The 24756-nt window shown below is 39.5% G+C and overlaps 1 protein-coding gene across 4 annotated transcripts in view; it reads right to left on the bottom strand.

Moving 5' to 3' along the window:
• cadps2 (Ca++-dependent secretion activator 2) overlaps positions 1 to 24756 on the bottom strand; it is a 191182-nt gene that overhangs the window by 97089 nt on the left and 69337 nt on the right. For all 4 annotated transcript variants that reach the window (XM_026174892.2, XM_026174893.2, XM_026174894.2 and 1 more), the window contains exon 12: positions 20800 to 20936. In XM_026174892.2, the coding sequence (XP_026030677.2) occupies positions 20800 to 20936 (137 nt within the window). The remainder of the gene's footprint in view (positions 1 to 20799; positions 20937 to 24756) is intronic.

Genomic DNA, 24756 nt, shown 5'->3' with positions numbered 1-24756 from the left:
CACACACACACACACACACACACACACACACACACACACACACACACACACACACACACACCTCTTCACCAGGCAACAAGCAACTCAGGAGAGAAGACAACCAGGAGAGAAACAGTTTCACCTTCAACACAGGTTGCGTCTGTACTGGATTACCTGTCATTTGAAAGTCAAAAGAGTCCGTTTGTATAGCAAAATGACAGTGGGTAGATCAAATGTTTCTTTTAATAAAATAAAGTGATATTGTCTAAAATTCAAATACATGAAATTGTAAAGTGAAGGTTGTTCTTTTGTTTGATTGTGCTTCTGTGAAATAGTTTTTCTTCCAGCTCAGCCACTTTAGGATACAAAATGTTACAGAAATGTCATGACTTTATACTTTGATTTCAAAGACTCTTTGAAAAACTAGGCGAGAGATCACTGGTTGAAATACACTGAATCTTTTGTGAATTAAGAATAAATAGCATTCGTGCCTTGATGATTCTGTAACTCACTTGGGAAGAATACTTTTTTCAATGTTCATTTGTTCATTTAAAAAAAAAGGTTCCAGTCTGTGTAGAGTTTGCGTATTTGCATATTGTTGTGATTAAGCCGAAAGAGGCAAAGATTTATGCTGACATTCAGTGTTAAGACGTGACTGATATTGAAAGAAAAATCAAGTAAAATGAGAAAAGGCAGAAATGAATGGTCTTTCCAAATAGAGCAGGGCGATATGGCCATAAATATTTATCACGATATATATTTGAAAATTTGCGATAACGATATATATATATATAATAATATAACGATATATAATTGATGCGAGACAAAATACAACTCCACAACATTACTAGCGCAAAAAGACAACCTTCCATTTATTTTCACTTAAACAAGCAGTTGTTTTTTATGTGTATTAAAGCTATATAAAAATTTAACAGTGCAAATGCAAATTCCTTGCTGAAAGTTTAACCAAAAGGCATTTCCAGTAGAAATGGGCTGACATATCCTGAGCATAACCATGTATAATATCCACTGAAGTTAAAAAGAGGTGCTTTGCAACATTAAACTGCAGTGTGCAGTACGTATTTTTCGGACCATAAGGTGCACGGGATTATAAGGCACATTAAGTGAAACAAAGCAGTCAGATAAATCAAACTTTATTAAACTCATTCTTCTTGCTTCCTCCACTTCTGTACCATTGATTCATTAATGTTGAATTCTCTGGCAGCGGCTCTATTCCCATGTTGTTGCAGTATATTAATGACTAACCTCGTATTGTGGATGGATTATCTCAGTTGTTCTCCTGACTGAAGTTTGGTCCGTTTACAGCATCCTGCCATGCGATTGCATTTGTCTCTAACCATGAAGAACCTTAACGTTAACTTTTATAAGTGGAAAAGTGTTAGTGTTCGTCCTCCAGCTTCACTGTTTATGTTATGCTAACATAGCTGTGTCGCTAGCGATCACGTAGCACATCATTATATACCAGCTAGCCCAACTTCAGTAACCCTACAAACGTCACTGCTATTTAGTTTCCTCTCTTCATTTATGTTGGAAGTGATAGCAGAGCTGTACGTTTGAATTTTTTCAGAAATCTCTCAGTCAGAACATGCAATATCATGCTTAGGTAACTAGCAAAACTAGCGAGCTAACTCCCGCTAGCTTCCTGCTAACTTCTAACTCCGTTAAATGTAATAAATTTTGTTTTCATGGATGCCTGGAAGTTAAACTTCATAGTTACACCTGCTAAAGCAGCAATGCTGATCGTTTTATTAAAGATGAAAGAATTTAGACAGTTTTTAACTCTCAGTGATGCTGCAGTGTTCGTTTGACCTGAAGCATATGGAGTTACCCAGATTACTCCCAGATTTAAGAGCATCTTAGTCCGACAAATACGACAATAACGACGGCCGCTTGCATGACTGCTCCCCTACCCATCTCTCAAACACCATCTCAAGGGGGGATGAGTCGGACTACAGAGATGAGGTTAACAGACTGACTGAGTGGTGTTCAGTTAACAACCTCCAACTGAACACCATGAAAACTAAAGAACTTATCTTGGACTTCAGGAAGGGCAGAGCAGACCCGGCCCCACTTTACATTCACGGGAACTGTGTGGAGAGGGTACGCTCCATGAGGTTTCTGGGCGTGCAGATCTCTGATGACCTCTCCTGGACTGCAAATACCACGGCAGTGGTAAAAAAGGCCCAGCAACATCTCCACTTTCTGAGAGTGCTCAGGAGGAACAACCTGGAGGAGAGGCTGCTGGTGACATTTTACAGAGCCACCATAGAGAGCATCCTAACGTACGGCATAACAACATGGTATGCAGGGTGCTCAGCTGCGGACAGGAAAGTACTGCAAAGGGTCATCAACACAGCCCAGAAGATCACTGGCTGCTCTCTGGCCAGCCTGGAGGTCATTGCAAACTCTCGGTACCTCAGCAGAGCTGGCAATATCTAGATGTGAGAATGGGCAACTTCTACTCCACTACTACTCACAGTGAGCCTCCTAAAAGTATTGGTTGAATTTGAAAATTCACTATGAACACCATTCAATTCATAAACCACAAAAAAGAGGGTTTTTTTTTTTTTTACATCTTTCCAAAAGAAGATGCAAGAAATTATTTATGTTGACTTAAAAAAAATCTGCTTGAAAGATCATTTAAGGATTTGAAATGAAAACTACTTCCAGTTTTTTTTATTTAGAGTCTAAGTGACATGCTGTTTCTTGTCAGGTTTAACTGGACCTGACAGAGCCCCCTCACCCCCAACCCACCCACCCAAACTCTCAGTTTGTTTGTCACTTCTTCAATTTCTTCATTTTTCTTTCCGTCTGTGGACTTGAGCTATTAATATCGCACCACGGAAGGAGAGAGAGAGGGTCTTGTCGGCAGGCGTTAAGCGACAAGATGTTCCTCTGTGACAAACAGATGGCACACTCCAGTCTTGGCACTAACAGCTCAATTAGCAGCTAACGAGCCGACTGCCTTGTTAGCTCCATCAGCCGTGGCTGCCTATCTCCATGTCAGAGCGCCAACGTCCGCCACCCCCTCTGAGGGATGACATGACCCATGAGGAGTCAAAGCAGTGTGGCAGCTCTGAAGTAGCGAACAGCTTGGCTTTTCATCACCTTACTACAGATGGAAAGCTGAGAGTAAAATGCTAAGGATTTTTTACCTCAGGGTCTTGCTGACTTCTTTTTGGCCAGTTAGGCCATTTTTTAATCCAAGAATTCTTCTGACCCCACCAGACAAGAGTAGTCACTTCATCATGCAGATTTACATGGCATATGTAGAATTGTATGCTCTACATATTCTTCATCAAAAATATCACTGTCTTTGTCTCACTGGGAATCCAAAACAAAGGCAAGACATGGCTGGTATTTAAGCACTACTGTTTAGTTTCTGTAACCTGTAGATATGCTTGCGTATGCCTATCAACAGCAAAGTGAAGCTGAAATGACAGCAGCTCAGCCAAACAGACCCAATAGAAGGTCTACAAGAAAAAAACAAGAAGAGTTTACACACTGAATTTATTAGTTTTAGTGATTCTTCTCACAATTACTGACATGTTACTTGAGGCCTGTACCACAAAGTTGGTTCAGCATACCCATGGTATCATTAGTCAATCTGGATTCACTTACCCTAACAGTGGCAAGCGGTCACATGAAGCTAGCTATCAACTCACTAAGTTTCCCCAGGGTTTCCCTTGTACATTCACATAAAATGGGTGACGTTAGCAGAAATGACTAATCACAATTATGAATAAATGTACTGGCATTAGAGTGACTGATTTTACAAAGGAAGATGAAACTATACTATGGGGAAAAATCTGAAGAGGTTAAACAAGTAATACGACCAGCAAGGTAACTGCCAGAGACCAAGCAGCTGAGTGTGAGAGGTAAAGAGAAAAGCACTGTAGAGTAACATAGCATTAAAAGTTTGCACTTTAAGGGGTTTGGTCAGTAAGACTGGAAAACAGCTACTATATTAATCAAGTTTAGTCTATCTGAAGCCTGGAAAGAAAGCCAACAAAAATACAGACTAAGTTAACTGCCTTATCAATGTGACAATGCTATCATTCAGACATCTGATAGATTTTAATCAAAGATTTCATTAAATTAATGTTTAAAGGACAGTTTTAGTTTTTATTCTCTCAGCTGCACGCTCAGTGGTGTTTAATAGTTTGACAGTAAAGAATAAATATAAACAGAACACAGGTTTAGTCTATGTGGAAGTTTGATACAAGGTCAGCATGTACAGTGTAGGTATACTGCTTTAAGATCATATATTATTGCTTACAGAACACTAAAATTGTTCCTGGGTGAGAGAGGACAAAGAGCGATTCTGACAGGGAAAAAAAATAATAGTGGAAAAATTTAAGGAATCCACGTCTCCCTGCCTGAGACAGGATCACCTGGTGCCTTAACCAACTAGCTATAGTCAGGCTCACCACAGTACACAGTCTGCAACCAGTTTCCTGGAGAGGTGTTGGACTCTGTTAAACTCAGGATTTGCCCTAGGTGAGAGGGGGCAGGCAGGGGTAGGTATACTTGTACGCTACATGCACATTGGGGTTTTCCTTGGTGGGCTGTTTCCCTGCGCCTCCGGGTCAGGAAATGGGTCCCTAATGTTGTTTGTGCCTATATGCGCAAGTACCCAGACTTCATAGAGTCACTGATGGAAAAGCTTGGGTGAAGTTAGACATTCCACCGCATCTCTCGAGGTTTAAAAAGTGTCCGCTTCCTCACACATAATTAATGGCAGATTTAATGCAACATTAACTCAAGCTGAATTTCTGAGAGGACTGAAAATTATAAGAGTATTTTGGGCCAATGTTCACGAACTGCCTGTAATATTGTTTCCTGTTTCTACTTGATATCTCAGTTTGTGTGCTATCAGTGACACAGCTGATATCCACAAACTAAAAGAAAAGTTTAATTTTAAATCTTAAAAAAAAGCAAAGCTACATCTTTATGTGCTGAAATCAAATGATGGCATCTGGCTGTCAGGATCTGGGCAGACTGTGTGTGTTTTTGTGTCTTCTGCTGCAGGTGATTTGGTGTGCAGACACCCTGGGGTCTGAGTACTAATTTCTGGAAATCACTTAGGGGAGCGTTTTTCCACACACACATAAAGCTTTGGTCACTTTTACAGCAAGAACAAATCCAGACCTGGGCGCAGGTCCCCCGCCCCCCACCCTAGAACAGGTCACATAATGTTGCTCCTGAAGCATTCATGTTGACAGCCAACTTTGGAGTATGTCCTGTGGTGGCTTTAGTTCAGGTGGTAGAGCAGGTCACCTACTAATCGGAAAGTTGGTGGTTTGTGATCCCCATCTTCTCTAGTCTGCATGCCAAATATCCTTGGGCAAGATATTAACCCCAACTTCCTTTTTGATGGCTGTGAGTCACACACTATGAATGTTAGATAGAAAGCACTTACATAGAACGAGGACAGAAAAAAGTGCTTGTGTCAGTGGTGAATGAGGCAAGTTGTGTAAAGCGCTTTGAGTGCTCAGAGTAGTAAAGCTATATGTAAGAACCAGTCCATTTAAGATTTTTCCATTATGTGCAAGCAGTAAGTCAGGAACACAACCATCTGCCAGTTAGCTCAAGTCATCCTTGGTCCCAGATTCACCATAGCTGTACATTTCATGCCACTACCCAAGCTACCCTCAGCATTTTAAACAGCTAAAAGGTTAACCAAGCATGTGTTCAGTTTCTATGGCAACCCTAGTGACATTTTTGATATTGTGATTTTTTTTTTTTCAAGCAGTCAGGTTACAAAGTATTCTAAATTATTCTTAATGAGGAATTAGGCAAAAATTTACATGTGCAGTACTCCATACAGTTTACATCCTTTTAGAGAAATATTATGCAGAATTAATATTCACTTTAGTTCAGTTCAATTCAGTTCATGTCAAATCACAAAAACAATTGCCCTAACAATCATATGACCCCCTATGAGCAAGTGCTTTCGTGACAGTAGGAAGGAAAAACTTCCTTTTAACAGGAATAAACCTCCAGCAGAACCAGGCTCGGGAGGGACGGCCATCTGCCACAATAAGTTGGGAGTTATGGGAGGAAGTCAGGACAAAGACATGATGTGGAAGAGAGCCACTGATTAATAATAACAAATGATTAAATGCAGAATAGTGTATAAACCCACTTTCTGGAAATAAAAGATTGACATAATGACTATTACCTACACATTACAAATCCTTATGATAATATTTTTGATGCTGACATTTTTGGGGGGGTTTTTATAACCAAAAGTGAACACTTAGAATTCTACGCTCAAGTCTCGAAGTTACCAGCTAATGCTAACTAGCTTTGGTAGCAAGCTATATTCATAGACTTTACAAGGTACAGTGCACAGAGACACATACCTGATTGGTAAATGGACTGGTTCTTATATGGCACTTTTCTACTTTAACTGAGCACTGAAAGCGGCTTTATACATCTTCCCTCATTCACCCATTCTCAAGAATTTTTTCCAGGCTTTTCTTATGTAAGTGTTTTCAATCTAACATTCACACACATTCAAAATTCATTTGTTTGCAACTACAAGCAGAACTGAATCTGACTTTTTCCCCTCAGTTGAGGCTCCCTCTTCCCAGTTTCACATTTGCCAAGCTTGCCACATCCTTAATAAAAAATAATCTCACCATCTCCAGGTCTGCCTTCTGGGTCCAACTTTAACCTCCCTGACATTATCAATTTGTTAGTCAAAGAGAATGAGCTGGAAAGAATATGCAACAGATCCGGGTTATTAAAATAAATGGAAATGTACTAACAACTGAAAAGAATATGTTGAGAAGTTGGAAGGAGTACTTTTAACAAGGTTATGAAATAAACAGAGAGAGAAAAGAACCAATGGAAAACAGCAAATCATGAAGGATTAGTAAATAGGAACTGAGGGCAGCTGTGAAGAGAATGAAATTGGAAGGCAGTTAGTCCAGATGACATACCCATGGAGAAGATAAGCAGAGACAAGCCTTCCACCAAAGACTAGTTTATCCAAAATGCTCATGCGCCTGAAAGGAGAAGTCTAAAAAAAAAAACCACCTGTAATAAGTTGAGCTCTGTTCTGTGAAGATTGACTTGCCTATTTTGAGAGTCACTGCCCCCAGCGCTCCCATCCTATTAATGTAGCCCCTTGCGCTGATGGTTACATAGTAGCATTCCAAAAGTGCCTCATTTTCATGTCTTGCTCACCGATGCCATCTTGTTCTATTAGCACACTTCTCATCAGGGTGTCCTGGTTCCTCAACACTTGATGTCAACCTTGTTAATCTGGGCACCATTCGAGTTGGTATGGCTTCATATTTATGTCTCTTGCTCATGTCTGAGGTGGGCTTGGCAGCAGTGCTTAGTGACATGCTTGTCTTCAAGGTGAACAGCCACAAGTAACAGTATCCTCATGGAGGATGAGACCATAGAAAGGTGCAATAAAGAAGTTGCCTAAGAAGTACAGCAAGCTGCTCATACTTCTAGCCTTGGAAACTGCCAAGAAAAGACTCACAGCACTGGCCAGCCACTTGAAGAGGTATACCAGAGAGATAGAAGGCAAGAGGGTAAGCCAGCTCTACTCCATGTAACCATCTAAGGTATACTCCCAGTGGCAGGGGAACAGTATGAGAAAAGCACCATCAAAGCTAGAGATGGATCAATACTGGAAGAGCATATGGGAAGGATGAAATGCATAACCATCACAGACATCCAAGAATGGGTCTCCAGTATGAAGAGTTGGGGTTGGACAACCTTAGGCCCTGACATGATTCACGCTTACTGGCTGAAGAAGCTGACTGCATTCCATGAGCATCTGGCAGCACCACTGAACCAGATGCTAGTCGACGAGAGACAATCGTAATACCTAACTGAAGGCTGGACACTCCTTATCCCAGAAGGGAACAGTCCCATCCAACTACCGGCGAATAAACTGCCTCAGTACCACATGGAAGCTCCTATCAGGCATCATAGCAGCTAAGATGAACAGGAACGGGATTCAATACATGAGCGGAGCACATAAAAGGAATTGGCAGAGGAGCAAAACACCAGCTACTGGTAGACAGAGCAGTCGCTCAAGACTGCAAGACCAGATTGACCAATGTGTGCACTGCCTGGATTGTCTAATAGAAGGCCTTTGACTTGATGCCCCACACCTGGATCCTGAAATGCCTGGAACTGTACAAGATCAACAGCACCCTAAGAGCCTTCATCCGGAACTTAATCAGGATGTGGTGTACAGCACTCACCCTTAAGCCAACTTGAACAGCTTGACAGCTGCAGGACCAGTTGGTTCCTGGCCAACAACGCCGCCGGCCTCATCAGGGTCCTTTGACTGCATGGGGAATGGAGGCGACCCCCACGCCATTCCGGAGGTCAGCGTGTAGTGCATGTAGGAGGAACCTGCCACGCCTTCGCCAGAAGTTGTCACGCCGGTGGGACGTGCTCTGGCCGAGCCGGAGATTAGTGCACCGGATGGACCGACAACTGCCAAACCACCTGTGAGCCCTGTCTCATGTCACGCCTACTGCACCAGACACCTGGCAAGCTGCCCATGAGCCATGGGTTGTGCCTGCTGTGCCGCCGCTGGATACGTGATCAACTCCCAGATCCCATTCATCCCTGCCACTGGTCCATTGGCCACTGGCAAGGAGTAGATTCAGCCGGACCTCCCTGGCCTCAGTCGAGCAATGAGGGTATGTGGCAGGTGTGGTTTGTGGCGCGGCGGCAGGGGAAGCCGACGCAAGGGAGCGTCATCAGCAATCACACCTCCCTGCATAAAAAGAATTAACTGGGTCCTGAGTTTGTTGTTGTTATTGTGTATGTATGGCTGGCAGCTGAAAAGCTGCAGGTATGTTGAAACATCAACCAAGGATTAAAGTGTGTCAAAAGTGTGAACTATGGTGGTGCGGTCCGTCCTTACTGCCACAATACATAAAGGATGCTGAATATGGAGATGCCAGGGAAAAGTAAAAAACAAATGAGAAGATTCATGAGTGAAGGAGGACATGCACAGGACTGGTATAACAAAAGAGGGTGCTAAGCATTGGGTGAGATTGAGGCAGATGATTGAGATGATCCTTCAAAGGAGCAGTTGAAAGAATAACTGAGAAGTACACAAAGAATTATATTAACTAGAACAGTGGTTCTCAAACACGTACCACTAGAGGGAGCCCACCCAAAAACTTTTTTAAGATTAATTAATATACCATGTTCTGATTGAGGGATTTCTAAAAAGTTAAAATGTACAGCTCTGCTATCACTTCCGACATAAATGAAGACAGGAAACTAAAGTGATGTTGTAGGGTTACTGAAGTTGGACTAGCTGGTATATAATGATGTGCTACGTGATGGCTAGCTACACAGCTATGGTTAGTATAATATAAACCAGGGGTCAGCAACCTTTAAGACCCAAAGAGCCATTTGGACCCAGTTTCCATGCAAAAGAAAACACTGGGAGCCGCAAATACTTTTTGACATATAAAATGAAGATAACACTGTATATACTGTTTTTTACCTTTATTCTTTGTGTGAACAACTAAGGTGTGTTGCTTATGAAATCCATGAAGTGCTACAGAGAAAATTACATTTTATTTATGTAATTAACACATTTTGAAAGCTACAGCCGGCTCTATGCGTCAGCAACCATGTGTGAAAAGTGGTCAATAAAGAGATGCTGAAAAGCGTGTTCATGCAAACATCGTCAGGTCTGCCGTGGTACAATGGAATTTCTGCTCCCGAACCTCCGAACCCCCTGAACAGCAGGACTGTAAGCTGTCATCTGTGAGGCATGAGCGGTGTTTGTTTTTAACATAGTTCACGGTGGAGAACAGCTGCTGACATAATGTGGATCCGAAGACCCACAATTGGCCTACCTGGGGTTGAAAGTCTCGATAAATGCACGGCATTTTGGCAGGTACACTGGCTTCCGCGAGTGTGACGCTTATTTTGAGCAATGAAAAAATAATAAAATATAATTTTATTTTTATATTTCAATATCACAATAATCTTCCAATTTAGAACTACAAGTTAAAAAAAGAACATAAATAAAATACACTTCAACTAAATACTTGTTTATTACTAATCTACTTTCCCAAACCACGCGGAGCCGCACTATAAGGACTAAAGAGCCACAGGCGGCTCCGGAGCCGCAGGTTGTCGACCCCTGATATAAACACATTAGCACAGTGAAGCTGGAGGATGAACGCTAACTTTGCCACTCGATAAAAGCTAACACAAGGGTTCCCGATGGTTAAGGACAAATGCAATCGCATGTTGGGATGATGTAAATGAATCAAGCTTCAGTCAGGAGAACAACTGAGATAATCCATCCACAATACAAGATTATTCATTAATATACTGCTGCATGGGCTGGGCTTTAGTTACATTGTAAGGTTTTAAAAACTGAGCTTTAAAATGAACAGTGGTAATAAAAACCAAGAGAGTCCGACAGTAATCACTGCCTCATTTTTAGGGTCTTACTGAGATTAAACAGAACAAGATACAAAGCATTAAAACATGTTAAAAACACAACAGCCTTGATAAAGACAGACTAGCTTTGACCCGGAAGCGGGATTCATACTGTATGTCTTCACTTAAAGACCGGATAATCTACCTGTTCTAAATGTTTTAATGCATTACAGTTTTTATTATTATTTTCACTGTCACATCCTGTTTATGACAGTTAAAATAAATAACATTCATAAAAGAAATAAAATTGTCTCATGTAAGCTGTATATGGTGCTAAATAGGCATACACTACTGTACTTTAATGTTGGTACTTCAAGAGCCACATACTTTATGAGGTGGTATTCATTGTAAAAAGTTTGAGAACCACTAGTACATCCCAAATTTAGCCTTCATTCACAGTAAGTAACACGTTCATTAGTATGGCTCCACAGATAGTAATTTCCATCATTCGGAGACTAGAGAAGTCAGTTCAAGGAAATCTTCCAGTTTAGCTAATCTCACCAAGAATGCACATACAGTAACTACTACCATCAAACCTGCTCGAAAGAGATGGTTAAATGTTCATTCTGAACTACATCTGAGTGTATGACTGGGTATAAACGTTGTCAACTTTTATTTTTAAAGGGTCAGGAATCATTGAAAGTTTATTGGAGCACAGCGCTAAACGAGTGAAGATTTCACACAGTTAATAGGTACCAACTTCACCAAAAGGTTACAAAGTGTTTGCTCAAAAGGAGTTATCAGGTTCTTTCTATAACATTGTAAAGCGCTCTGAGCTATCAATTCAATTCAGTTTTTTTATGTTCCACCAAATCACAGCAGCAGTTGCCTCAAATTGTTTTATATTGTAAGGTAAAGACCCTACAATGATACAAAGAAAAACTCAACAATCATATGACCCCCTGTAAGCAAGCGCTTTGGTGACAGTGGGAAGTAAAAACTCCCTTTTAATAGGAAAAAACCTCTGGCAGAAATGGATTTAGGGAGGGGGCAACAATCTGCCATGACTGGCTGGGGGTGAGTGGAGGAAGACAGGACAAAGACATACTGTGGAAGAGAGCCAGAGATTATTAATAAAAATAATTAAATGCAGAGAGGTATATAAACACATAGTGAGTGAAAAAAGTGACTGAAGAAGAAACACCGAATGCATCATGGGAATCCCCAAGCAGCCTAGACCTAACACAGCATAACAAAGGGAGGATTCAGGGTCACCTGGTCCAGCCCTGACTATATGCCTTACTAAAAAGGAAAGTTTTAGGCCTAATATTAAAAGTAGAGAGTGTCCGTTTCCCAAAACCAAACTGGAAGCTGGTTCCACAGAAGAGGGGCCTGAAAGCTGAAGGCTCTCCCTCCCATTCTACTTTTAAATACTCTAGGACAGGGGTGCCCAATCCCGGTCCTCGAGAGCTACCGTCCTGCAGCTTTTAGATGCATCCTTGTTCCCACACACCTGAATCAAATGAATGGCTTGTTATCAGGCCTTTGCCAAACATGATGGCATGCTGAAGAGGTAATCAAACCATTTGATTCAGCTGTGTTGGAGTAGGGATGCATCTAAAAGCTGCAGGATAGTAGCTCTCGAGGACTGGGATTGGGCAGCCCTGCTCTAGGAACTACAAGTAAGCCTGCAGTGCGAGAGCAAAGTGCTCTAATAGGGTGATATGGTACTACAAGGTCAATAAGATAAGATGGGGCCTACTTATTTAAGACCTTGTATGTGAGGAGCAGGATTTTAAATTCAATTCTAGATTTAACAGGAAGGCAATGAAGGGAAGCCAGTACAGGAGAAATATGCAACCGAAGGCTTTTTAGGGAGTTATTAGGATATCCTTATAATAATGAATTACAGTAGTAAAAAAAATGTAATTCAATATAAAAGATTACATTAATACTGTCAGGTAGTGCAACTATACTCATATTTTTGTTCAACTAATGTTTTAAATATTGTTGACATATTTAGGGTGGCTGTAGCCCCAACGACAGAGCAGGTGATTTACTCATTGCAAGGTTGGTGGTTTGATCCCTGGCTGCTCCAGTCTGCATGAATAGAATACAGTAATATCTTCCAACCGACAATATACTAAAAACAAATCAAAAAGATTTATTTATACAATAATTAGCAACAGTAATCCTTGGTTTGGTTTTTAGTTCATTGGTTTGGTTCTTATGCAGATCTACACTTGAATAAACAACAGCTTTGTGCTACAGTATTTCACTCTAAGCAGTATTATCTGCTAATATTTGTTAATTACTAACATCCATGACAGTATATATGTCAGCTGAAAAGTTAATTAGTGTTATAGGTAATTTAAAAAAAAGTGTCACCATTATAAATGTATCCACTAGAGAGCTCTAGATGGAAAATAGACATGGTAAATCCCTCCCAACATTTTCCTACTTGGATTTTTTCCCAGGAGGGCTGGCAGTCTATCTCTCCATACAACACAATCTGGAGCCTGTTAGTTTTTCTTATGCAGATTCCTCTAATTAGTACAAATATAACTGAATAATTTGAAAGCTTCAGAATTAAAGGAGTGAGAGTCTGGACCGTGTGCAAGCATAGACCTAAGTAATTACATTAGGATCTATAATGATAGAAGCATAACACAAAGTTAATTTAGCAGCAGGATGCTCAGACAGGTTCAAAGGGAGGTGAGGACACCTGCGTCTTCATCCTCCAAAAGTATGGTGATGTGATACAAAGAGTTTTTAATGTCTAATGATAAACTTTTTTTTTTAGAATTGAAGGTAAATTACTGCGCTTCAAATGTTGTCTAGTTCAGTGCACACTTTTACAGGCCCCTTTATATATAACCCAATAAAGGGGTGGTGTGGGGGTGGGTGGTTATAGAAAAGCACAGCTGATGGTCAGATCCATCACCTCATGACAACATCAATTTTTGTTTTTGTTTTATTATAAAGATTTTGCATTATATCATAAATAAATGTGGGTCATCCTAAAGCAAGCACAATACCCATGATAAAATACATATTTGTGTGTTTGTGTGACTTTTTGTACTACTTTTTCGTGGCTTGGTCTTCCTAAACCAGAGCTCTTTTCAACGCTTTACTTCAAATATGGAATCCTAATTCCAACAATGCACTGGATGAGGTTTTCAGAATCCACAGTGAAAAAAATACATGATTTAAATGAGAGAGAGAGAAGCTGCAATAAATCCCTCCCAGGATGACAACTGTGTGCCCATCCCAGCAGAAGGAGGAGGGAGGCTCCAGATGGAGCCCTCACGACCAAAAGACAACAGCTCCAGAGAACCAGCGGCAACAGGCAGTCTACTCTGCAACAGCCCATCCATCCCGTCATAAGCCAACAGCGATCCCCAGGTGCCAGAGAACTGCGCCACTAAACGAACAGCGACCCTGGGACGCGGCCAGCCTGGCCCTCGAGCCACCAGGCAACCACTGCCCTGGCAGGGTGCAGGAACACCCGCCCACTCCCCTTCCCACTCGTCAAAGTTGGAAGTGATATATTGGTGCGTATGTTGGTGTACGGTAGTGTGAAAAAGTGTTTGCCCCCTTCCTGATTTCCTATATTTTTGTATGTTTGTCACACTTTCAGATCAGCAAAAATGTAAATATTAGATAACGCTAACACAAAACACAAAATGCAGTTTCTAAATTAAGGTGTTTATGATTAAGGAGGAAAAAAATCCAAACTTATATGGCTCTGAGTGAAAAAGTGATTGCCTCCTACAGCTAATAACTGGTTCGGCCACCATTAGAAGCAACAACTGTAATGAAGGACTTATGATAACTAGCAATGAATCTCTGTGGAGGAATTTTGACTCATTCATCTTTGCAGAGTTGTTGTAATTGTCACGGCGGGGTGCGCCGATGTGTGTGGAAACAGGACCCAAAAGCAGATGATGACGAGGAGTTGTAAGGTTAAACAGAAAAGTGAAGCTTTATTTAAATGACGGCAGGGATAAACCAGGAAACCAAAACAAACTGGCAAAACACTAAGAGGTACTAAGACCAAAAACTATAACTGTGGAGAAAATAAACAGGCAAAGACAAAAACTAAGGCTAAGGTCAACATAACAAACGAAAACCGTAACTAAGACTGAGGTCAAATAAACAGACGAACCGATAAAGGCAAGCAGAAAACAAAAGGCTTAAATACAGACATGAGGTGATCAGGGGAAATGGCGACACATGGGGGAACAGCTGACAAACATAACCCTAATGACAGGACCAAGAGAGAGTGAAACTAAATACAATGACCAAAGAACACACGACACTGTCAGAATAAAACAGGAAACACTGAAAACTAAACATGACAACACAATAAGACAGACCTAATACGTGATGAATGAATACAAAACCCCAAACATAAAAAGCCCAGGAACAATAACCAATAACTGCCCAAACTAAAGGCAAAATAGGAAATAACACAAAAACTAATAACATATCAAAAAATGAGAAAAATACAAAGAGAACTCAGAGTGCTGGGTCGGAGACCCAGCCTGTGACAGTAATTCAGCTACATTGGAGGGTTTTCAAGCATGAACCACCTTTGTAAGGTCATGCCACAGCATCTCAATCATATTCAGGTCAGGACTTTGCCTAGGCCACTCCAACATTTTTCTTAAACCATTTGGAGGAGGACCTGCTGGTGCATTTTGGATCATTGTCCTGCTCCTGCACTTCAGCTTGAGGTCACAAACAGCCAGCCGGACATTCTCCTTCAGGATGTTTTTGTAGACAGAAGAATTCATGGTTCCATTTACCACAGCAAGTCTTCTAGGTCCTGAGCAAAACAGCCCCAGACCAGCCTCATACTACCACCACCATATGTTACTGTCGGTATAATGTTCCTTTTTTTAAAATGCTGTGTTAGTTTTATGCCAGATGTAATTGGGGACACACATTCCAAAGTTAAACTTTTGTCTCGTCAGTCCACAGAGTATTTTCCCAAAGGTCTTTGGGATCATCAAGCTGCTTTCTGGAGGAACGGAGGCGAACCTTTATGTTCCTTTTGCTTAGCAATGGTTTTTGTCTTGGAACTGTGGAAGGGACGAACACTTTTTCGTACCACTGTATGTGTACAAAGTGAAAAAGATGGGTATAACTTTGTGTAAACTAGAGTGCTATTAAAACTGATGGAATAGATGTGACATGAGCACCTGACTGTTGGTCATTGACTACAATGTAATTAAAAACCAGGGGCAGGTCATCGCACAGCACATCAAGCAAATTCATATAAATGGCCCAAACCACTGTGGTCCATGCAGACCCTATGTCTGGGAGTGGTGTGTTGTTTAAGGGAGTAGCGGGGAGGGTTGGGATACATATGACCGGGAGGTAAAGGAGTACCCTCAGAAGGAGAGAACCATGCTAACAACTGACTCAGTAAGGACCCCTATTCCACAGACCTCACTGCAAAAAAAAATAGGATCCAGGGCCCGCAATGACAACACCCTGGACCACCACCACGTCCCAACGCCAGTCATTAACTCAAAGGACTTATCTTATCTTAAACATTTATATGTATATTTTGCAAGAGTAGATATGGGAGCAGGTTTTAAAAGGCTATTTAAAAGCAATTTTACAGTGGAATTTTACAAGAAATTGTGATGCAGTCTTTTGAGGTCTGAAACTTTCAAACTAGGAAGTATTACTCAACTGCACTTTTCATCAGTATTACTCATTTCTGGCCTAATTTCAAGTGTGAATGCGTTTTCATACTTTGAAATGTGTATGAGCTGAAGACATCAAGGGATTGACTTGACCAGTTTTAAAGTTTAGGGTATCTTCATTCAATGATAATTCTGTGAATTTTAAAGGATAGAAGGAAGTTGTCATAAATAATATGAAGTTATCGTGTCTCTTTGCACAGGCTATCATATTCTCCAAGCACATTCACATATTTATGTGAATAAAATATTAAGCTCCAATAACTGAGAGCTTATTTTCCTCAACAAAAAAATACTGCACATAGAGCAGGCAATTTGGTTCCCGGTGATCATTCCCTTGTTTGAAAATCACTTGAATGTTTGGTTAAACACTCTTTCTCCCATCTGGATCAGCCTCCTGCTCATAATGACTTTTATGATTATTTGATTAAAACTTCTACAAACACCTAGTCAGCCAGTTTACTGCACTTTTTAAACTTACAGCACCTACATACATGTATTTCCTCATTGTGTGATAAATGCAAAGCAATGGAAGGAACTCTTGGCCACCTTTTCTGGTCTTGCCCTACACTTAGGTGTTTCTGGGAAGAGATATTTAATATATATAGCTGGATCTATGACTTAAAATTAAAGCCAGAGGGTATACTTGCAGTGCTAGCCCTATGTGAGATGATTGCATTTCTGTATATTGTAGAGGTTCGTTATGGTCTTGCTAACACTCACTTTAAATTTTTTAAAATCTGGAACTCTTTTCTCAATCATATTAACAGAGAATCAACAATGTTTAACCCATTCACCTGCACTTTATGTTTATGTGAAACTACACCTCTGCCGGACCCTAACTCCTTCTTGGACTTGTTCCCCACATCTTTTAGACTCTGAACTTTCTGTTGCCCTGTCTAACTTCACACAGAAGACCATTTTGTTCGGACTCCATTATTTCTCTTGTACTTTTAATATGGACTGACTAACCAGTGTTGTTGTTGCTGTTGTTTTCTTTTCTCTGTCCTTTGTACTTTTATCTTGGGTGATTTGATGTCATTTCGAACTTAAAATGTTATAAATAACCTTTAAAAATAAAAGAAAAAGAAAATCACTTGAATTACTTTTACTAATAAAAAAGATATTAAAAGATTGATTCCTTTTTTTCTTTAATGAAAACTTCCATTGGTATATTTTGTTAATGAACAACACTTTGTGGATTTGGATCAATGCTTCCCAACCACAACTGCACACACTATAAAAAACAAAAAAACAACAACAACAAAAAAATCACATACACATATGGACTCGCTTATTTAGGCTTCACTTCACTGCTTCCTCCTCCTCCATTGACTCAGAACAGCAGTTGTCCATGAGGGTCATGTTCCTATTTGGAAAGTATTGATTAGAGTGCTTATCCCCTTAATCAGTGTGAGAGAGCGCCCCAGGCTGAACACACACACACGCACTGAGCTCCTACATCTCTTTCATTCTTCAAACTGTTCTGAAAAGTTTTAGTTATTTTTGTTTTCATTCATTTTTTAAATATGCAGTGCTTCAACAATAATTTGGATAGAAAACAGCAGAACCTAAATTAAAATTATATTTACGAGTTTAAAAATTCTTATTTTGTTGGAGCACTAATCCAAAACCAGCAGACATTTAAGCACAACTGAAGGCATCACAAATTATTCACGTTTGAAAAGATGACTATTTCCACCTAGGAGGTCCCTGGACTGGGGCCAGGCTGCATCTGTTGTTAAAATGCAACCCGTCACCATTATTTGAAGGTCACCGAGCATGACAAATTAGCTGAACGGCTTGTCTAGTGCTAAAATGAAGTTCAGTGACATCAGTGCGTACCGATTCATTGTTAAAAAGCTTTTAATTCTTATTTTATCTTTTGTTAAGGAGAAGAAAAAATATATTAAGTTTATCTTTTTATCTTTTGTTCAAATAGTGTGTTATTCATTTTGGCCTCACAATTGGCGAGGTGAGTGAATTTGGGGATTATGTTGTGAGTAAAAAATCCAGGGATTAACCGGTTAAAGGCAAGGCAAGGCAAGGCAAGGCAAGTTTATTTGTATAGCACAATTCAACAACAAGGTGATTCAAAGTGCTTTACAGAGACATTAGAAACAAGAACAAATAAAAAGCATGATTTAAAATTGATTAAAACAAGCAAATAAACTAACTAACTAATTAACAAACAAACAAACAAACAACAGTATATAAAATCAGAAATAGATAAGATCAGTAGTTAAATGTAAGTTTTGAAATTTAAGCTTAAAGTGTGGATTTGGTGCTTTATTCAAATGCAGCTGAGAACAGGTGAGTCTTCAACCTGGATTTAAATAAACTGAGTGTTTCAGCTGATCTGAGGCTTTCTGGGAGTTTGTTCCAGATATAAGGAGCATAAAAGCTGAATGCAGCTTCTCCGTGTCTGGTTCTGACTCTGGGAACTGATAAAAGACCAGATCCAGATGACCTGAGGGATCTGGATGGTTCATACTGGGTCAGGAGGTCATTGATGTATTTTGGTCCTAAACCATTCAGAGCTTTATAGGCCAGCATCAGAACTTTAAAGTCTATCCTCTGACGGACAGGCAGCCAGTGTAAGGACCTCAGAGCTGGACTGATGTGGTCCACTTTTTTGGTCTTAGTGAGGACTCGAGCAGCAGAGTTCTGAATGAGCTGTAGTTGTCTGACTGATTTTTTAGGTAGACCTGTAAAGATGCTGTTACAGTAATCAAGCCTACTAAAGATGAATGCATGGACTAGTTTTTCCAGGTCCTGTTGAGACATCAGATCTTTTATCCTTGAAATATTCTTGAGGTGATAGTAAGCTGACTTTGTTATTGTCTTAATGTGTTTTTCTAAGTTTAGGTCTGCATCCATCACTACACCCAAATTTCTCGCCTGGTTTGTGGTTTTTAGATGTATAGATTGAAGTTCTCTGGTGACCTGTAATCGTTTTTCTTTGGCGCCAAAGACTATTACCTCAGTTTTGTTTTTGTTTAGCTGGAGAAAATTGTGGCACAACCAGTCATTGATTTCCTCAATGCATTTACCAAGAGCCTGTACAGGGCCTCGGTCTCCTGGTGACATTGTGATATATATTTGTGTGTCATCTGCATAGCTGTGATAGTTTATTTTGTTGTTGTTTATAATCTGTGCCAGTGGGAGCATGTAGATGTTAAACAGAAGGGGTCCCAAGATGGAACCTTGGGGAACTCCACATGTGATACTTGTCTGCTCAGATGTGAAGTTACCTATTGATACAAAGTATTTCCTGTTTTCTACGTATGTAATTGAACCAGTTTAGTACAGTTCCTGAAAGACCTGTCCAGTTCTCCAGTCGTTTGAGTAATATGTTGTGGTCAACTGTATCAAATGCTGCACAGAGATCCAGTAAAACTAGGACTGACATTTTTCCACTGTCTGTATTCAGACATATGTCATTAAACACTTTGGTCAGAGCGGTTTCAGTGCTGTGGTTCTGTCTAAAACCTGACTGGAAGGCATTGTAGCAATTATTCTGTTTTAAGAAGTAACTGAGCTGTTGAGAAAGCATTAAACAACATTAAAAGTAGTTGTTGAATAATCTTTGGTCGGTTAATGAATAGACTGATTTGATTATTTACACATATACTACATGTACAGACATAAAGCTATAAATTATAACTATATTAAATATCTAACTGTATCCTAGCTATAAAAACAGACAAAAAATGTTACTAGATGCAGAAAATGTTTATATATGTTGTAATTTTTCCACACACACATTAATCCATCCAACTATTCATTTCTTCTGCTCATCCATAAGGCGCTGTACACTCTGGACAGCCTGCCACAGTATAGACAGTATTAGCTCATGAAAATATTCTGATGTAATTTAAAAAAAAACAGGTGGACAGGTGTGCTTTTTTAAAATATATTTTAGAAAGTCACAGTAGCTATACATCTACGTGATGTACAAAAGAAGTTGAATTTTATTTAAAAGTCATCAATTTATCCAATAGTTGAAAGTCTGGTTGTGATCAGAGTGTGTGTAGATATTTCTATAAAGAATGTATGGCAGTAATTAATAATTTATTGTGAACACCATGCATTTTACCATCCATTCGTTTTAGTCTAATAAGTATTTGATGTTACTTACTAGTTGTTGTTTTTTTTTTTTTTAGAAATGATTCCAACTGAATGCCTTTTTAAAAACATCAACAACATTTGGAGCTCTTTGCATCAGTGTGTTGTTTTACTTTTGTCTTTCTATTATTCTCACACTTCATTAGTGGGAACCTTTCTGTTTTGTAGCGTCCACTTTTTTCTGCTACCCGGCAAATTTACTGGCAGTACCAGAAACCAAAAACAATCCTCTTATTGTTTTGGTTGCACAGTCAAGCCATCATTATAGACTGAGAACCCTGAAGGTAAAATGTACTGTATGTACACAAATATTATCTACGTATTAAAGTACTTGTTGGTTATTTTTTTGGTGATTCATAAACTTTAATTAAACAACTTGTTTTAGCAATACCATTACAAGCTCACTGCAGGTTCTTCTTTAACTGCTCTGTTTCATGAGGATTTTAAGCAGCTTACGTATTTTGGTATAGATGATAGAAGAAAGTTTGTGTGATGAATGAGCAGTATTGTGGATAGTCAATGAAGACGAATGATGAAAAGGTTCTTGTTCACATACCAGGCAGGAGAAGGAGTCGTTCATTCGATGCTGGAGTGTGTGTTTCTGTAAAATGGTGAACAGGGCAGCGTGGTCGAACTGACACGGAGACGCTGAGATCAACTTTTCCACTGCCTGACGCTGAGATGGATCAAGACCTGAAAAGAAAATACAGAGGTGGATGAAGGAACGACAATTAGATGTGCACAACCTTGCCAAGAGTTTAAAAAAATTGAACTCGATAACTAGATGTGAACTGTAAAATCCATACTATGCTACTATGGTGTTTTTTTTTTCAGAGCAGCGGAGTCTGGATGAGGTTAGGGAAACATGCTCTTTGGTCTGAAACTCAACAACAATTGAAACAATTAGTGATAAAGATATGAGAGATGTTGCAATCCTGAATATAAATCTATGGGATATTTCTCTAAAGATTAGTTAGAATAATTAAAGTAGATGTCCCAACACTACCCACAAAGAGCCATTTAACAACTGACTCAGGAAACATGAGGTGATCATTAAACACTTGAAAGTAGGGTAGAAAAAAAACACAGACAGGAAAATAGCAATAAATCAGTTATTAAAACAGCAGATCAGGCTTCATGTCTACATTCAAACATTGTGCAATGTGCCATGTTTTACTGATGACAAAATGTGAGTTGCTCAACAGCTGATGGGACAAATGAGACTGACTTAAGAAACTTTGAGGAGGCAATGACAAGAGACTTCGACTTCTGACAATAGTGTATGTGTTCAGTCAAGTCTTTGATCTTAATTGTATATAAGCCAGTAGGCCAGAAACTGAAATAACATCAATAGCAATGAGTTTGTGCAATCATGCTCAATCATGTTCAATCTTGTGTCATCACTGGGTCAAGTCATATGATTGAGAAAATGGAGTTTGCAAAATCACTGGGTCAAGGTTTGGTACCGTTACATCTGTATGTTTGAGTTTACAGGAGACAGAAAGACTGGGACATCTGCAGAGTCCCAGTCCCAAGGTGTTTTCAGGCTGGATATACTAAAATCTCTCCGGTCCATTCTGAGGGTTTCTTCCCAGAGTTTAGAAATGAGCCCATCCTAAAAACATTGAAGTAGAGGCGCCCAGGAAGAGCCGAACCACCTCATGTCTTGACTTAAAAGCTTCCCACCACATGTCTGAGTTCCTCATCCCTTCTCCAAGTCTGAGCACAGTTGCTGCTCAATTCAACCACTTGTATCCACAGTCATATAATTTCAGTCATTTACCCGTGTTAATGACCATCGGTAAGTGCTGGAAAATACTTAAACCATGGCAATAAGAACATGCCAATGAGAGCAATCCACTATAAATAAAAACATGTCAGTTACTTTTATAATAATATGTAAATATTTAAAAAGCTACAGCTCAGGTGGTAAAGGGGATTGCTACAAATTACAGTGTTATTAGTTTGATTACAGGTCAAACTAATAACAGGTCAGTATGCACAAGACAAATCACTGATTCATCCTTTTATCCCATCATTGGCAGTGCTGTTGCCATAGACATACGATGGATGGACAAGACAGACAATGAGAAGCACTTTGTGGAATTACTAAGGTTAAATGAATACTGCAGTTTCCAAACACAGTCATACATGAGAAACATGTTAAACAGAAGAAAATATTAGAAAAAAGGGGTTTTAAAGGGGTGATTAATAGGAAAAAAAAAAAAAATATATATATATATATATATATATATATATATATATATTTTTTTTTTTTTTTTTTTTTACTAAAAATATGGAAAGTTTGATACAATACCATGGATCTATTCATGTCTTGTCTCAGGTCTTGGTATCAGACATGCTAAAGTCCTAATGTGTGTACTGCAAAAGAAAAGTGACTGCATAATGTAAAGATGCACAATATTGGAAAAATCAAGCAAATTGCAGTTTTTATTTCTTCTTATGAGTATTGTGGGGTGGCAGGTGTGTATGTGACTGTGTCAAAACAAAGTGCAACAAATGTGGGACAAAGTCCAGCTATAAAACTAAAAAATGTATTTTAAAAAAATGCACACAATACATGCATTTTATTTCATTAACTTGGGTGTGTTCCTGAGTTTTATTAATGATAACAGAGAAAAAAACATTACAAGATTTTCATATGAGTACATTCTGGAATAGCTAGTAATGAAGTCATTTTTATGCAGCAGCCCTGACAGTTCACTTTGGATGTGCACTGCCTGAAGCTGCAGGCGATAATGAGGCTTTGGGGTCAGTGATGAAAGAATCAACAGAAAATGAAAAAAAAAATAAAAGAAGCCGAAGAGGCGCAGGGTGTCCCAGCCTGAGCAAACCTGGGTCATTTCCAGTCCTTTCAGGCCTTTCTGATAATGGCCCTGCCAAATGAAAAGCCTAACACTCTCCACTCTGCCTTTATTGTGGGAGTACATTTCAGGATGGGAAGCTTCTGACCGTGACACATGGCCCCACAAAAGACCACAGCTCACTGAGAATACTGGCGCTGTTTCCACGCCTGTGGCTCATGCCCAAGACAAGCTTTAGTGATCACTTTTATTATCGCTGTCATTTTGTTTTTTGTGTGGATGCAGAGAAGCCCATGAGGACTCTCAGGCATTTGTGCTTTTCATCTCCTCCTCATTTTCTTGTTGCCTTTGTCCAAAAGAGAAAAGCGAAAAACAAAAAAACAGGAGAAGTGAAATCTCCACAATCAACTTCCAATCAACGCTCCTCTGCTTTCTTTTTCCATCTTTTCTTTTCATTCTTCCACTTTTCTGTCAGCGACTGCCCTTCGGGTGTGATGGCCTGCTTTCTCTCTAATTCCGATGTAGGTCATTTTAAATTTGTTACCTCCATAACAGTGTACTGTCCTCAATGTAATTTAGAGAAAAGACAGGGAGTGAAGGAGATAGGACTCTAAAGAAAGCGAGACAAAGAGATATAGATTAGTACTGATAATAAGAGGAGGGAAAAGGAGGGGTAATATTGATTGGGAGACAGACGGCCGGAGGAGTGATGTTGATTTCTGTCAAGTCCAACTTTCAGCTATTATGTTCAGGTTGTGTGTGTGCGCGTGTGTGTGCGTCTGTGTGTGTGTGAATGAGCAGAAAATATGGATCGATCTTCATGCATTTTTCTCGGCTATCTACAGGTTTTTCTGCTCTGGAAGTTTCTCATTAGTGTGACTACATGAGCATAATTTTCTGGTTTTGCTGAACATGACACACAATTGCACAAAAAATGGTCAGTCAAAGGCACAGATTCAATTGATTATTCTTAGGACTGGTTTCTGTTGGGGACACCAAACTATGACTAGTATTAGTAGCTACATGCAACCTAAACTAAACACGCACAGCCATTGTTTATAAGTTTCATAAATGAATAAAACAGACACACAAATCCATACACCAGTTAAGTACAGGCAGAAAGTAAAAAAACAAAACAAACAAAGCAAAGAAGCAACCAACATTTTTAAACTTCAGTGTCAATAAAGAATGAATACCTTCTTAAAACTAATTGAAACAAATAATAATATTCAGGCAAAACATTAGCAGCCTGAATTAACTGCATTCAAGACATTTAAAATTGCCTTAGATTTATTAAGTTCGATACATTTTTGTTTACTCTGCAGCTGATTACAAGAGGAAGGAGCTGCAAATTTGAATGGTCTTTTTCTAAATTCAGCACAAACCTCTGAGACAGAACTCTTGGGATCTAACACAATACCTTTTTTGACGAAGTCTATAAATTACATGCAAGCAAACCAAGAACAGCCTTATAAATGTGAATATATCAGTGGGCGAGTCTACAGCATACTTTGGTTTCGACCAGTCCTCTATTTATCGTCTCCAGTTGGTCCAAAAATGCAACTGCTTGTCTGTTGACTAGTACAAAATGGAGGGAGCATATAACCCAGTGTTGGCCTCTTTACACTGGCTTCCTATTAGTTACAGGAACCAAATTAACATTTTACGTTTTGTTTTTAAACAGATAG

This window comes from Astatotilapia calliptera, chromosome 7 (genome assembly GCF_964374335.1).
Source record: "Astatotilapia calliptera chromosome 7, fAstCal68.1, whole genome shotgun sequence".
NCBI lineage: Eukaryota > Metazoa > Chordata > Actinopteri > Cichliformes > Cichlidae > Astatotilapia > Astatotilapia calliptera.
The sequence above is the reverse complement of the archived record's forward strand: the minus strand, read 5'-3'. Positions and strand labels throughout refer to the sequence as shown.